Consider the following 16,130-nt stretch of genomic DNA (forward strand, 5'->3'; position numbering starts at 1 on the left):
TCAGTGACTGATAGTATTTGAAGAAAGTTTATACGGAATTTACGACAAATCAATTAAGTTGCTCCAAAAAAATTAAGAAATTCAGATTCATCAAGAGACCTGAAAGCAAAATGCTGTATATGAAATTGAATGAGATCAGTAGCTCTAGTAATGAGACTACTGAAAAAAAATTACCTCCTCAACCTTCTCTGAAAATTTTCTCCTAAGTGATATCCATTTTGGTTCTCTTGACATTACTCCTGACCTGTTTTCACTTTTTCCCTTCAAAAGCAACTTCTGTAAAGCCAGCTTGTAGACCTACAGATAGATATAGCTAAGTCAGAAATTGATTTTAACTAGATTTGTGATGGAAAAGGAGTAAATCCTTTTGCCAGGCACACAAATTCGAAAATACAGTAGTATCGATAAGATTTCAAAGCTTCAAAAACTTTCAGTGAGGTATTCTTTTGAAGATCATATGAAAAATCATATTTCAATGAGATTTTTATTTTATTTTGATTCTGAATAGCCTCTAATGGTACTCCGGTTCCCCCCCCCCCCCCCCCCCCCCCCCCCCAAAAATCTGCTAAAATTTACTAAGTTGCAGAATTGGTCTGGTGGGTCATTACAGTCATGTTTGTGGTCTCAAAAATAATACTCCAGAATGCACCCCTGGCTCAGTGCAGAACAAAGTGAGCAAAGGAAAGGCAGAGGAGTGTCACATGCCTTACGATCAGACAGGAACACGTTTCAGGTTAAGATACATGCTGCAGAAAGGTATATGCAAACTGTATACTGTTGTTTTAGCCATATGGACAGAAGTACTTTAATCAAAAACTATTTCGTAATATTCATGCATTCACACATTCAGACACACCCATATACACTTGCTCTTTCTGTCATTTTTACACGTCAATGTCTTTCATCTCAATCATTTGAGCATCCACATATTCTTTTGTGTGTCTAAACCATGCCCATTAAACACTTTTTGATCAAAGCTTTCCTGTTCATATGAGTTTGAGCAACAATATTAAGTTTTGAGTATGTCTTGCTCTGGCTTGTATCTTAATGTTGAAAGGTGTTTTTTGTTTAATTCCAACATGAGGCATGTGGAACTAAAACAGGAAACCACAGGAGAGAGAGAGAGAGAGAGAGAGAGAGAGAGAGAGAGAGAAAGAGAGAGAGAGAGAGAGAGTAAATAAAACCAACCTAATGAATTGCTTTCCTCTTCAAAGGATCTTTGTTTTAAAAATTCTTTAGCTTTCTTCTGCAGCTCAACTTGCTCAGAACTGATTGTCAATTTCAGTGGCTGTGAAGGATCTTTCTTTACCTCTTGTTCGACAGGTTTCTCGCGTTCTTTCTTCTTTTCTTCCCTGAAATGTACAGGATAATTAAATATTTCTGAACAGTTTTACCTTAAAATAAAATAAAAATGAATATAAATCATGCACAATGACGACGACAATGAGCATCTACTTAACACTATTAAATCCACATTTCTGTAGGGAAACAATTAAACAATCCCCCCCCCCATCCAATCTCTCTCTCTCTCTCTCTCTCTCTCTCACACACACACACACACACACACACACCTCACACACACACACACACACACACACACACAATTAGAAATGACTGGAAAAAAATACTGAAACTTACTCTTCACCAAGAATGAAAGGTTTGGATTCCTCCTCTTCTTCCTGTTTGACAGAGTCTGTGGGAGCTTCTGGATCAGGTGGTTTATCCACATTCTGTGGAGCTGAGCTACTGGATTTTCCTTGCTGGTTGGATGAAGTACTTTGTGCAGAGGTTGATGTTGTTTTTGGCTCGTCTAATACCTGAAGATCAAAGTCTGTACCTCCTTCTAGACGTATGACAACTGCATCCAAAAGACGAATTAATTGTTCCGATTGATCAGCATCCACTGAAACTTTGTCCAGGCGACCATTGTCGAGGAATTCCAAAAACACATTTACACGATTCTGGAAACACACAAAGATAATTCTTTTGTACAAATCACATACTATTGGCCATGACCTGTTTAAACACAACACAGAAGTAACATCCTCCACAATTGATAGAAAAGTAGTCCAAGACCTCATGTTTCTTCCTCTTTTTGAAGTGCCCTTCGTGATATGGCAATGAAATACACAAACAAGACAATTATAAGGAAGAAAAATTCATTGCAATTACTAGAAACATACGAGATGCATACAATAGCAAGATGATGATGTTGAGAGCAAACAAAATTCAGATGATAACTGATACCCATGACCAGTTGACACTCCTTACAATAATGCACTGTAAAATAAGTATATACAGGGTGAGTCACCTAACGTTACCGCTGGATATATTTCGTAAGCCACATCAAATACTGACAAACAGATTCCACAGACCGAATGTGAGGAGAGGGGCTAGTGTAATTGTTTAATACAAACCATACAAAAATGCACAGAAGTATGTTTTTTTAAATCGAACCACGTCATTTTTGTTAGCACATCTGAACATATAAACAAATATGTAATCAGTGCTGTTTGTTGCATTGTAAAATGTTAATTACATCCGGAGATATTGTAACCTAAAATTGACGCTTGAAACCTCCAACGTTCAGTTGCGTGTTGTAACAAACATGGGCCACGGTCGGCAAGCAGCATCTGCAGGGGCATGTTTACGATGACGACCGTGTTTACGCGTGTGGCTGTAGTACACTGTTGTGGTTTGGTCTAGCTGTCGCAGTGTCCGCATGTAGCACTTGCTGCTATTGTTATTCTGCATTCGTCTCCGCATGCAGACCAACTGTAGTACACCGTGTTACCAGACGTCTGTGATAGTGTAGTGTTGTAGGAACTGTGACCATGGTGTATTCAAACTCTGAAAAGGCGGAGATGATACTCATCTATGGCGAGTGTCGATGAAATGCAGCTGAAGCCTTCAGGGTCATTCCATGTCAAGTCACCCAGGGCTTGACACCAAACATGTCAGATTTTGATGAAACTTGGTACAATTACTACTTTTATCATCCTGAAAGCACTTGTAAAATTTTTTTGCTCTATCTCTTATAGTTTTTTTTATATAAATTTTTAAAGTTTTTAGATTTGGCGTTGTTTCAGCAGTCGGAAATCGTAATTAAATGTGTCCTCGCAACTAAAAAAATTTGTATATTAAAGAATACTCAAGATATCAGTATGAAATTTTGGAATAAGTTTGTGTATTATATCTAAATGTTAAAAAAAATTACCATAAAGATATATTAAAACCTTCCAAATGAATAAAAATTTACCAGTTTTTTTTAGCTAACGAATGTTTAGTTTTACAAAAACTGCAATATCTAGAGTCTCAGACCTGATAGAAAGCTAAAATTTGTTTTAAAATACTCTTAATTGTATAGGCTATTAGATAAAAGAAAAATTATGTTGGCTTTTTAACCTGTTTAATAGTTATCTAATTTTTAAAATAATAATAATTATATTTTAAAAATAAAAAGTACGAAGTGACTTATACACCGAAAATAAGTTTTTGGCTTCTTCAAGTAACAATGTACGCTTGGATTTTGTTTTGTTACTCCTGTGTTTTGAAGTAAAAAATTATTACAGTGTTAAATAGTGCTTGGATAGTATTTTATTAAGTTTATTCGAACTTTCAGTAAGTACTGTTACTTAGTTTACAGAGGTTCTTTTCCAATATCCTATAAAAGTAACCAGAACAGTAATCAGACCAAAAGTGAAATCAGTATGTCAGATATTCAAACCTGTAGCGTAGGGTTATTTAAAAAATCTGACTGTTTCCAAACAACCTACACACCTTCAAAACAGTTACAGCCGGTATCTGAATTGAGCGAGGAAGAAAAAGATTTGATCCACTTACGATCTGGAATTAATCTGTGTGAATTTAAGAATATATGTTCATATCACAGCTACTACTTTTTAAATGTTTTTGAAAAGTATCAAACAACATGTGCAGACCCACTAAAAAAACGCAAAAAGCCCATCAAAAAATCGTTGAGAAGTGTAGGCTTGGATCTTTCTAAACAATTACTGACAAAAAATATTAGCATAAAACCTGGACAAAAGTTTTGCTCAACATGCCGTAACTTTTGTGAAGAAAAATAAAGAGTTGAAGTCAATGAAAGTGAAACAGATGATGAAGTCATGGTTGAATTAAAGGATTTTGATGTAATGATTTCTCTTATGAAAGAGAAGATTCCATCTGTTGGGAGGTCTAGAAAAATCCAGATTCTGACCTTGGCTCCAGATTCTTGGAGTCAAAATAAAGTGATGAAAGAATTTAATGTAAGTGAGTACATGGTACGACAAGCTAGAAAGCTAAAATCTGAAAAGGGTATTTTGGAAACTCCTGGTCCAAAAAAAGGTAAAACTCTTTCTGAAAATACAGTAAGACTTGTAGCAGATTTTTATGAAAAGGATGAAAGTTCCAGAGTGCTACCTGGAACAAAAGACAAAGTAAGTGTTCAAAAAAATGTGTACATGCAAAAAAGACTCATTTTGTGTAACTTGAGAGAACTCTATTATTCTTTCTAATGGGAGAATCCCGAGGCAGAAGTAGGATTTTCAAAATTTTGTTTCTTCAGACCTAAATGGTGTATCCTTGCTGGTGCTGCAGGCACACACACTGTATGTGTATGCAGTATCCACCAGAATGTTAAACTATTACTGGATGCTGTGAAAATTGAAGAATCTTATAAAGACCTAATTAAGATGCTTGTGTGCAACACGGAAAACCAAAACTGCATGCTACGTCATTGCGACAGCTGTACTGCAAATACTGCACTAACTGAGTACTTATCCGAAAAACTAAGTGAAGATTATGATTTAGAAGAAGAAATTGTAATCAGTAGGTGGGTTAACACAGACAGGGCAGAAATGATCAAACAGTCTTATCAGTGTTGAAGACTACATTTCTTTATTGGTTAGGTCATTGGAAAAGCTCACCCCGCACTCGTTTATAGCAAAATCCCAATCAGCAGCCTTTAAAAGATTGAAAGAAGACCCACCACCCAAAACAGCAATTATTGTGATGGGTTCCAGTGAAAATTATTCCTTCGTTATACAAAATGAGATCCAAAGTTACCACTGGAATAGAGGTGGTTGTACTCTACACCCAGTTGGAGTTTTTCTAAGAAATGAGGAAAACAATGTTTTTGTTTCCAACCAATGTTTTATTAGTGATGACCAAGAACGTGATACTGGTTTTGTTAACTTTGTACAAAAAGAAATTACAAAGTGTCTGTCATCACATCATACTGACATTGACTCAGTTCACTACTTTACAGATGGTTGTGCTGGGCAGTACAAAAATAGAAACAGTTTTAAAAATTTGACTGAACACTTGAGAGACTTTAATTTGAAGGCCCAACACACTTTTTTTGCAACAAGTCATGGGAAGTCAATTTGTGGTGGCCTAGGAGGAACTTTTAAAAGAATTTTAAGGAAAGCTGGTCTACAGCTTTCAGACAAAGAACAAATAATGACAGTAATCGATGTGTGTTCATTTTCACTTTATTGACAAAAAAGAAGCTGATTAAAACTAGAAAACCGTTTTTCAGCAACCCGAACCATTCCTGGAACAACAAGTTTTCATAAATTCAAACCACTTGCAACAAACAACCTTGAAATTAGAATGACTGCAGATAGTGTAAAACCCTCCTTACTCTTTTCTTTCCATTCATCTTCTGATTGGGTTCATGTTGAACCATCCATAAATAGCTATGTGGCTGTAAATTATGATGGTAACTGGTACTTTGGACTGGTAAAAACAATATTCAATGATGAAGAAGATGCAGAAATTCTATTTCTACATCCTTCAGGACCAGCTGCATCATTTTATTGGCCTGAAAGAGAAGATTCTTGCATAGTGCCTTTGGAGCACATAGTCTGTGTAGTAGACACACCTCAATCAAGCAGCACTGGAAGAATGTATTACTTCAATAAAGACTGTATCAAAAGAACTGAAAGCTCTTGGATGAAGTGGAAAAACAAGTTGAATCAGCATTAATGTTTATTAAAAAGACAAAATTACTCAAAAAATTCAATGTTTCAAGCAATCAGTTGGGTTATACATAAGTGTCGTAAGTACAATATCTTTGTACATAATTCTAATGTAATCTACTATAATTAATAAACATGTTAAAAAGCCATCATTATTTTTGTTTTATCAAGTAGCCTATATGTTTAAGAGTAAATTAAAACAAATTTGAGCATTCTATCAGGTCTGAGACTCTAGATATTGCAATTCTTATAAAACAAAATATCCGTTAAAAAAAAGAAAAGAAAAAAATACATATATATTTTTTTTTTCATAGAAAATATTAATATATTTTAATAGTATCATTTTTATCTTCAAATATGTATAATAAATAAACTTGCTGCAAAAATTCATGATGTTATCTAGAAGAGTTTTTAAGATAAGCAATTTTAAAGTTTTGAATACAAATTAAATTTACCATTTCGGAAGGTTCGGAAAACGCAAAACATAAAAACTTAAAAAAATTTATTAAAAAAAACTATAAGAGATACAGCAAAAAAATTTTGCAGGTGTTGTCAGGATGGTATTAGAACCATTTGAGCCAAATTTCATGAAAATCTAAGGAGGTGGGTGTAAAATTTATTTTTTATTGGGTGATTTGATGTGGAATGACCCTGCAGGGTGTATGCACAACGGTACCCGGACAGAGAGCATCCAATGTGCCGCACATTGAAAAACATCTTCCACCAACTGTATGCAACAGGTATGGTCGTAGCATGCAAACGGGTCCGTAACAGGCCCGTCACAGGAGAAGCGGGTGCAGTTGGCATGTTAGCTGCTGTTGCCATGAACCCACACGAGTACACGGGACATTGTGAGAGCCGGTGGACTGAGTCAAAGTAGTGTCATGCGCATACTGCATTGTCACCGCTTTCACCCTTTTCATGTGTTGCTACATCAGCAATTACATGGTGATGACTTTAATCATCGAGTGCAATTCTGTCAATGGGCATTAACAGACAATGCGCTGCAGCTCTACCTGTTGACCGATGAAGCAGGTTTCACAAACCATGGGGCAGTGAATCTACGGAACATGCATTACTGGTCCGTGGACAATCCTCGCTGGCTCAGACAGGTAGAGCAACAGCGACCGTGGACTGTAAATGTATGGTGCGGAATCATTGGCGACCACCTCATTGGTCCTCACTTCATTGCAGGGGCCCAAACAGCTGCAACATACATCACGTTTCTACAGAATGATCTGCCAACGTTGCTCGAAAATGTCCCACTGGAAACGCGTCGACGTATATGGTATCAGCATGATGGTGCACCTGCACATTCCACAATTAACACTAGGCTGACCCTTGACAAGATGTTCGACGGGCGTTTCATAGGACGTGGAGGACGCATAAATTGGCCAGCCCGTTCTCCTTATCTTACACCTCTGGACTTCTTTCTGTGGGGTACGTTAAAGGAGAATGTGTACCGTGATGTGCCTACAACCCTAGAGGATATGAAACAACGTATTGTGGCAGCCTGCGGCGACATTACACCAGATCACTGCGGCGTGTACGACATTCATTACGCCAGAGATTGCAATTGTGTGCAGCAAATGATGGCCACCACATTGAACATCTATTGGTTTGACATGTCGGGACACACTCTATTCCACTCCATAATTGAAAACGGAAACCATGTGTGTACATGTACCTCACCCCTCATGGCAATGTACATGTGCGTCAGAGAAAAAGACCAATAAAAAGGTGTTAGCATGTGGACGTAATGTGCTATTCCAGTCTCTTCTGTACCTAAGGTCCATCACCGTTCCCTTTGGATCCCTACGTAATTCGGTGCTCTCCGATACACATGATCGAACAGCGGAGGAGTGGTACTCAAGCGTCAACTTTAGGTTACAATATCTCCGGATGTAATTAACATTTTACAATGCAACAAACGGCACTGATTAAGTATTTGTTTATATGTTCAGATGTGCTAACAAAACTAACAGGGTTCCATTTAAAAAAAACGTAGGTTTGTGTTAAAAAAACATACTTCCGTGCATTTTTTTATGGTTTGTATTGACCAATTACACTAGCCCCTCTCCTCACGTTCGGTCTGTGGAATCGATTCGTCAGTATTTGATGTGGTTTGCGAAATATATCCAGTGGTAATGTTAGGTGACTCACCATATATATCATTATAATAGAGGGAAACATTCCACGCGGGAAAAATATATTTAAAAACAAAGATGATGCGACTTACCATCCAAAAGCGCTGGCAGGTCGATAGAAACACAAACAGACACATACATACACACAAAATTCAAGCTTTCGCAACAAACTGTTGCCTCATCAGGAAAGAGGGAAGGAGAGGGAAAGACGAAAGGAAGTGGGTTTTAAGGGAGAGGGTAAGGAGTCATCCCAATCCCGGGAGCGGAAAGATTTACCTTAGGGGGAAAAAAGGACAGGTCACACACACACACACACACACACACACACACACACACACACACACACATCCATCCACACATATCCAGACACATCCCGGGATTGGGATGACTCCTTACCCTCTCCCTTAAAACCCACATCCTTTCGTCTTTCCCTCTCCTTCCCTCTTTCCTGACGAAGCAACTGTTGGTTTCGAAGGCTTGAAATTTTGTGTGTGTGTTTGTGTTTTTTTAATTGTGTCTATCTAACTGCGCTTTCCCGTTTGGTAAGTCATGGAATCTTTGTTTTTAATATATTTATATATACGACCTTCTTGCAGGCAGAAGCAAAGCTTATAGGGTGAAAGTGAATCTACTGTAACAGTCTACACAATAACAAAAAGAAAAGTGCTCACAACTGAGAAAACTTATAACATACCTTCAGAGCATTCATCTGTTCTTCTTTTCTTTTCACTGAATCTTCAGGGTGATATTTAATTTTAAACCTGTTGAAATGATAAAACATCATGTAAAACACAGTTTAATAAGATAACAAAGTTCTCTTCATTTCAATAATTACATATAGCTATTATCTGTAACAACATTTAATTAGTGTGATGCACTAACCTCAAAGTACACAATTTGTTAATGTCATTCAATTATTGTTACACATCAAAACTAATTCTGCACTTGTAGCTCTACCCCAGCTTCACACTACTATGCAATTTTGATAGCACCACATAGCCTACATACACGAAACGTACTTATTATTTCTTCATATACAATCCCGTACAGCCACAAGTTACTTTAATCTGTAATTAAGCCTCTACATTAAAAAAATGAAATTAACTCATATTCTGATAAAAGGCTCTTTCAACACACACAATGCATCTCCATATCTAAACAATTTCGTGAGACTGTGACAGTCTCCCTCCATAAACTTTCAAAAACACAACAACAACAACAACAACAACAACAACAATAATAATAATAATAATTTTATCTGTTCACCCTCATATTATTAGTCATAAATAAATTTCACAAATGATTTTATAGCAGGAAATGCAGGCATGTGTTGAATTTACCTTTGATTTTAATTCTGTACTGATTTTTTTCTTTCTCTTTTGTTTACACATTATGTTAATGGGGGTACTGTAAAAATTATCTGACTGATGAAGTCTCACCTGCTTGCTGGAATTTTTTTGTAGACCATGACGTAGCTATACAGAACAAACGCGAAAATACCTATCTCCTACGCGAAACCCATTGACATAATTATGTCTGGGTATTGTATCGAAACGACCACTGCATTGTGCTCAGTGGTACCTAACTAAAGATGATTATCTGGGTGCACCAAATACTTATTTGAAAATAAACATCAGACAAATCCTTTGGCTTCACATCTTCTTCCATATTCCATTAGTTCTCACTTTCAGTTTAGTATGAGTTAATCACAAACTGAAGCAGTTAAACTTCCATTGTATATTTTCCATTTTTTTCTGTATCATCATATTCATTTTCCATCTTTCATTTAATGGAGCATAACACATAAACACATTTAACACAAAGCAAATAATTGTTTTGCATCTTCGATGAGATGTAGAGTCCTCTTAATGTAAGAAAGGTGGCTGTAGGAAAAAATTGATTTTAGAATATAAGAGAATTTTGTTGAAATATTTCATATTTTGCTCCTCTGCCTTCTGCCATTTATGCCTGAAACTAATAGCCTACAGGAACAATGAAGAACTGTTTCACTAAATGGTGGCCCTCTAAAATATATACAGCAGAATTTGCCGAATAAAACTTTTTAACTTGTAACAAAACACAATGAGTGCTCTAAATAAATAGATAATATAATTTATGGTATTGAACAGCCACTGAAATTGGAGTGAAGTGCTTGTAACATGAAGTCAAATGCAGTGTAAGTTACGAACAAAGGTCTGAGGTCATAATTATTGGTCCTCCCATACTTGCAGTTAAGTACAAACAGATTTCTGTATCTACACAACTGAATGAAAGAAAATATATCTAAAGACATCTGTAAGGCAAAAATAGTAGACAAGCCAGGTACAAAACAAGCATTATCATCAGCCACATACTTAAAGAGACCAGGCATTACAATGTAAGATGTAAGATGAAAATCTCTTTTAAAGTAACAAACTCCTTTGAGTACAACTAAAACTTCACATTTCTCAATTTCTGTTACGGACAAATACTGTCCAGTATTATTCATTACACTGACTCTGTAACATTGTGTCACTGCTTCCTTTAATGAATTACTATAAAATGCTATTCTTTCTGGAAGATAGATTCGGGAACAATAACAAGTACATCTGCATTTCCATCTCCAATCTAATGTAAGTGAATTTTTACACAAAAGCCTCATGGAATGCAATAGCAGAGCTTTCTCTCTATTTTATATTAATGCCTGACATCTTGATCACATAAAATTTGTTAATCTTGTAATTTATTGACAATGATGAGGATTTCTGGATTTTTAATTCATCTGACAACAAAGTTAGATGACTCAATTAGTAACATCCTTGGGCAATGGGTGAAACCAGAGTAAATGTTGAGTCTGATAGACAAAGATCAACCCAGTAACAACTGAAGTCAGTAACAAAAATTGCATTGTTTACTAGTCCTGTGAAAACTGGACATAGCTTTCTATTGTATGCTCCTATAAAAGCAAAAAGAATACATATCAAGAAACTGTAGTTAACACTTCAAAAAGTTCACAAAGACACCAGTCCATGAAGAAGTATGGTCCGGTCCATAGTTCATAACGTATTCAAATATTTTTAAATGTGTGTAACATCTGCCACTCCTTGTCCTAAATACTTTTTACTATCAGTGTAACTCCATCAAAACACACAGCCAATCAATCTGAAAATATCACTTCTTATTTTGACCAGTGCTTACAAACATAATATTCATAAACATAAAAGATTACTGACTTCATACAATATGAGGGTCTACTATGTTATAGAATTATAAATAAGGGGCTAATCTTTAACAGAGTAAATACTGGTGACCGCAAATTGTCATCTTCAGCACACAACACTAGAAAGCAGTGGACTGTAGATATGAATTATTGTCACTACAAAAAGGCAGCTAGCATATGAAGACTAAAGCATAAATAATTAAACTGTGTGCAGAAGAGTTGAATAACTGCTTGCATTAGACTCACAGGTGGACGAACACTTAATTACTTGCTCAGTTTGTGAAGTTCTCTCTTTTGATAAATTACCCATTTTTTTCTTAAACTGTAGTCATTGGTTTGTCTGTACATACACATTACATCTAATGATTTCCATCCCACTCAAATATTTCCTTCATGGTGTACCATAATTATTTTTTGTCATGGAGAGTAGTTATAATATTCTCCATAATGAACCAAACAGATATGGATGTAGACAGATGTAGGCTGTATTGAAAGATGAATTTTGTGAAGATTATTTGTAATATTGCTAATCCATGTACAAATAAAATCTGAGTGCTGGAATGGCTATTGTAACACAAGATTATTATTTCTTCGCAAACCAATGACTAAAAGGATGTTTGATAATTTCCAGGTAGTATCATACTATGCATCCAGCTGAAGCAGGAACATTGTTAGGTACGAATACAATAACAAGTAAAACAAACAATTTTTATTGTGTGGAAAGAAAGAGGGAGAAAAAAAATGAAAAATCTTTTCATTGCCAGATATTCCAATTATGGTGCAAGTAAAAGACAAATATCAATATTTGCTGCAAAAGATCTGTAAGCAATCTTTACAATACCACTTTCGAGTTAATGCTGAGAAGAAGAGTCCAGAACAAGATGATCATCTGTTTGTAATGCATACCTACAATTATGGAGACAGTCAAAATAAGATTTTGCACTGTATAATGCTAAATACATATCTCTTCCTAAGTGGACTACAAGGAAAGGTGCAGTTTATACACTGTAACGTTTTTTGGTCCACAACAAACTACACTGCCCAGTCCCTTTAATGTGATCACCTGTCAAAAGCCTGAATAACCAGTTTTTTCAGCACAGACCACTGCGGGACATGCAGGAAGTAAGTTAATGAGATTCGATAAGTTATCGACAGGGATGTAGAGCCATGTTGAGCCAGAACAAGATGGTCCCACAGATTCTCAACTGGGTTGAAATCCATGGAGTTTGCTGGTTAGGGGAGTACAGTAAACTCAATCTGGTGCTCCATGAATCATACTCACACATACTGCAAGCTGTGTGACACAATGCATTGTTCTGCTGGTAGGTGCTATTGTGCCAAGGAGAAAGAAACCGCTTGTAGGGCTGGACATGGTCACCGAAGATATATGTATACTTGTGTTGATCCATTGTGCATTCCAGAATGATGAAATCACTCCGGGAGTGCCATGAAAACATTTCACAGGCCACAATTCTCCCTTCTCTGTTCTGAACCTTTACTTTCAGACATTTCACGCCATACAAGCAAATGGCCATCTGTCTGATGGAGTGCATAACAGGATTCATCTGTAAAGCCCACCTGTCACCAATCACTGAATATCCAGTTGCGGTGCGGTACTGGCATGCCAATTCCAGCCCTTGTCACTGATGAAGAGCAGTCAACATGGGTGCATGAACCATGCACCTACTGCAGAGGGCTGTGCGCAGCAACATTCACCGAATAGTAATTAAAGGAGACACTGTTGGTAGCCCCTTGGTTCATAACATATTCACATCTATTTGCTTGTAAACATATCCACAGCCATCATTCACCCCTGTCTCTACGGCTCATGATGCACCACACATGCCCTGTATAGCACCATTTTGCCTTGCACAGTATACTTTACAGTTCACAAACTTAGCCATGCCAGAAATGTTTCCAGATCTCTTCTCTCCACTGGTCCCACATACACCTCACCTTTGAAGCAGTGTGCCCTGTATGAGCTGAACGAAACGACAGACCCACCTCCTGAAGACCAGCCGTTCAGGCTCTCCCGAACGAATTCACATTTTGATATTCCACCCTGTGATGTTGGCGAGGCATAGTGGCACTTGGTTACCTGTGGTACTTCGTATGATGGCTCTACACAGACTGAATGTTGCCTACGACTGACCTGTCCGGTCACCCAAAAGAGGGCGCTGTTGGGCGTACATGCGTACCACCTCTCTGCTATATAAATCACTTATTATGGTTCAGCTGTTCTACATGTCTCCTTATTGTGGTGTGTTGTAGGCTACTGCTTCTGAGTGTTTCACTTCTTACTAACACTAATGTACATTACTTTACCCGCACATTACCAAACTTAATTATAAATTACGATTTTTTCATTCAGGAACAACAGATTACTGGCATGCAATTAAGTAACATATAGGTTCTCAACAGCTGTGTACAATAGGCAACAAATAAGAGAGTTTGAAAATCAATGCTGTTAAATTTACGGCAGTGAAACACAAATTTCAACAATAAAAGACTTGGCTGTTGTTTACCAGCAGTTATCAGCGATGAACAGTCAGATATATAAAAGTACACATAATCAGATGAAGAAAGAACAGAGCATTATCATGAAGTAAATAACAATGGCTGACAACTCTGTAGAGAGGGCAGTAAAAAAGTAAGCTAGGTTTTATATGATGTATTTTATTAATGAAAGCTGCAGCCGAAAGCTCTTTTAATTGTGCCTGACAAAACAACCTAACGTGTCCTCTTTACTATAAGTGGCAATCTGTCTTTCCGTCATCACTGTATGATGTATCTATGTATGTAACAAGAAAATTTCTAGGCCTGGAAGTAAGTAACCATGTTTATGAGGTCAAAAATACATTTAGAAATACGCAGTCAATTTTTAATTTAATGAACTTTGTTCAGTGTATTTCCTTGAAGTAGATTCTGCCCACAAAGTGTGGTTCTAGAATGTCTTCAAAATTATCATTTACACCTGTCATGATCTCTTCATTAAGTTAAATATTTTTTCCAGGCATCTGTGGAAGATGAGATATTAGTTTGGTCATCAGAGTGGATGTTGCAACAATTCATACCTCAAATCCTTCCATTTTTCCCACTGCCATGGCACTTTAGAGGGAATTAGCATTTCCTGAAAGATTGTTTTTCTTTTGCAATCTTGCTGCTTCTCAATTTTTCTTTTCTTTTCTATTTTTTGTTTTGCACCCGCCTGCCCAAGTGCACAATATATACGAACACAATGCCAAGAAAAACATCAGCGTTCAGTAATACCCAACAAGGCAAACTGGTAATGCAGCAGTAGTAGAACTAATGTGCTCATGCGACTAGGTACAGCCACACTCTGATTAAAGTGGCACCCGTTGTTACATTGCAGTGCAAGCATGGAATGTGAGTGCAGAAAATGACTTCGCTGGCTGGTCCAATGGCTTCTGGTTAACGCAATCAAATTTTCTGACAGCAAGACAGAGAGGGGATTTATCATGCCTGTAGAAGACAGCAATTGAACAAGCAGCCAAAATGTTTAAGTTCAGCAACAGGATGCTTTGCAAATTACAGAAAGAAGAACATGATGCCGAAGTTTCTACACCGAAGGAGGAGAAATCAGATGCTTGCACAAACGATATGGATAAATGTATTATCAAGCAGCAATTTCTACACACAATATAAAGAAATGCCGACTTTGTGAAAACTACACAGCTTATCTCGCACACAAATGAACTTAAAGTCTAGCAACAAATCTCTTAAAAAAGACTGTTCTGCCCATGGGATGAAGTTTTCAAAGGTGCTACAATAAATGTGTGACAACACACAGTTGCAAAAAGGCAATATGAACCATCCGATTCAAAGCGGCCTCAATTTACCTATATGAAACAGTGATTCACACACATTCACAATTGATTTGCACATGTTACAGTGTAAACAAATTTTGGCAAAACTTAACACTGTGCAAGAAATATTATTGAACGAAAATGCTAGTCAGTGTTTAATTATTGTGCATGCAGGCAGTAACATGGGTTAATAATTAAGTGTTCACTTCTCACATACAACAAACACCAAAACAATGGAATATCACTCAAAAATGGACCGCGAAGTAGTCTTCTTTATTTGTGAAGAATGGTATTGTATCTATCTTTAATGCAACAAGATATACAAATGCTGAAATATTTTCCAAATTAACAAAACTAACCAGCAACAACCATATTAGCCTTCACAGCAGGCTAATTTGGAAATTATTGTACATATTTTCTTTTACTGGCAAATGCTCTCACCCGCCATCATTTACTGGATGCAAGACATTCGATAACTCAAAAGGGGAAGGGTGGGTTCCAATTTTCCAAACACTGTATGGTGGTGGGCAAATAAAGGAAATAAAGAAGTTAATAAGATGAGTAAATGATGCAGCAAAGGTTTAGGAGTAAAATAAATACAATTAATTAAAGAATGACTGGTCAGCGTCTATTAGCTCAGTGAGCTTGGTCGTTCCAAAGGCCTCAACAATCTTTGATCCTATCCGGTCCTTGTATTGAGCAGGACAGGACAGTAAAACACAAGCAATCATGAATTGTGCAAGCAAATTCAACTTTACCCAGATGGTACACAATCCACCCATCGACAGACAGCAACTGGACTTTCAGAGTCAAGAGAGTCAGCCAAGCACAGCAGATAAAATCAGGTAAACTTCCCTACAAGCAGAAAGCTTTCATTGGAACATTAAACGTACACTGATCCGGACAGAAAAATTACATAATTTCACTCAAGAAATTGACCGACAAAAAATTCTCATACTTGCTCTTCAAGAAA

General features: G+C 36.9%; 1 protein-coding gene across 9 annotated transcripts in view; it reads right to left on the minus strand.

Annotated features, from left to right (window-relative positions):
- LOC124805641 (serrate RNA effector molecule homolog) overlaps positions 1 to 16,130 on the minus strand; it is a 207,106-nt gene that overhangs the window by 89,747 nt on the left and 101,229 nt on the right. For 8 of the 9 annotated variants that reach the window (XM_047266240.1, XM_047266225.1, XM_047266253.1 and 5 more), the window contains 3 exons: positions 8,826 to 8,892; positions 1,639 to 1,961; positions 1,189 to 1,352 (listed from right to left, as the gene is read on the minus strand). In XM_047266240.1, coding sequence (XP_047122196.1) covers positions 1,189 to 1,352; positions 1,639 to 1,961; positions 8,826 to 8,892 — 554 coding nt within the window. Of the gene's footprint in view, positions 1 to 1,188; positions 1,353 to 1,638; positions 1,962 to 8,825; positions 8,893 to 9,570; positions 10,118 to 16,130 lie in introns of those variants that run through there. The other variant, XM_047266268.1, reaches the window with a different exon arrangement.

Source organism: Schistocerca piceifrons, chromosome 1 (genome assembly GCF_021461385.2).
Source record: "Schistocerca piceifrons isolate TAMUIC-IGC-003096 chromosome 1, iqSchPice1.1, whole genome shotgun sequence".
Classification (NCBI taxonomy): Eukaryota; Metazoa; Arthropoda; class Insecta; order Orthoptera; family Acrididae; genus Schistocerca; species Schistocerca piceifrons.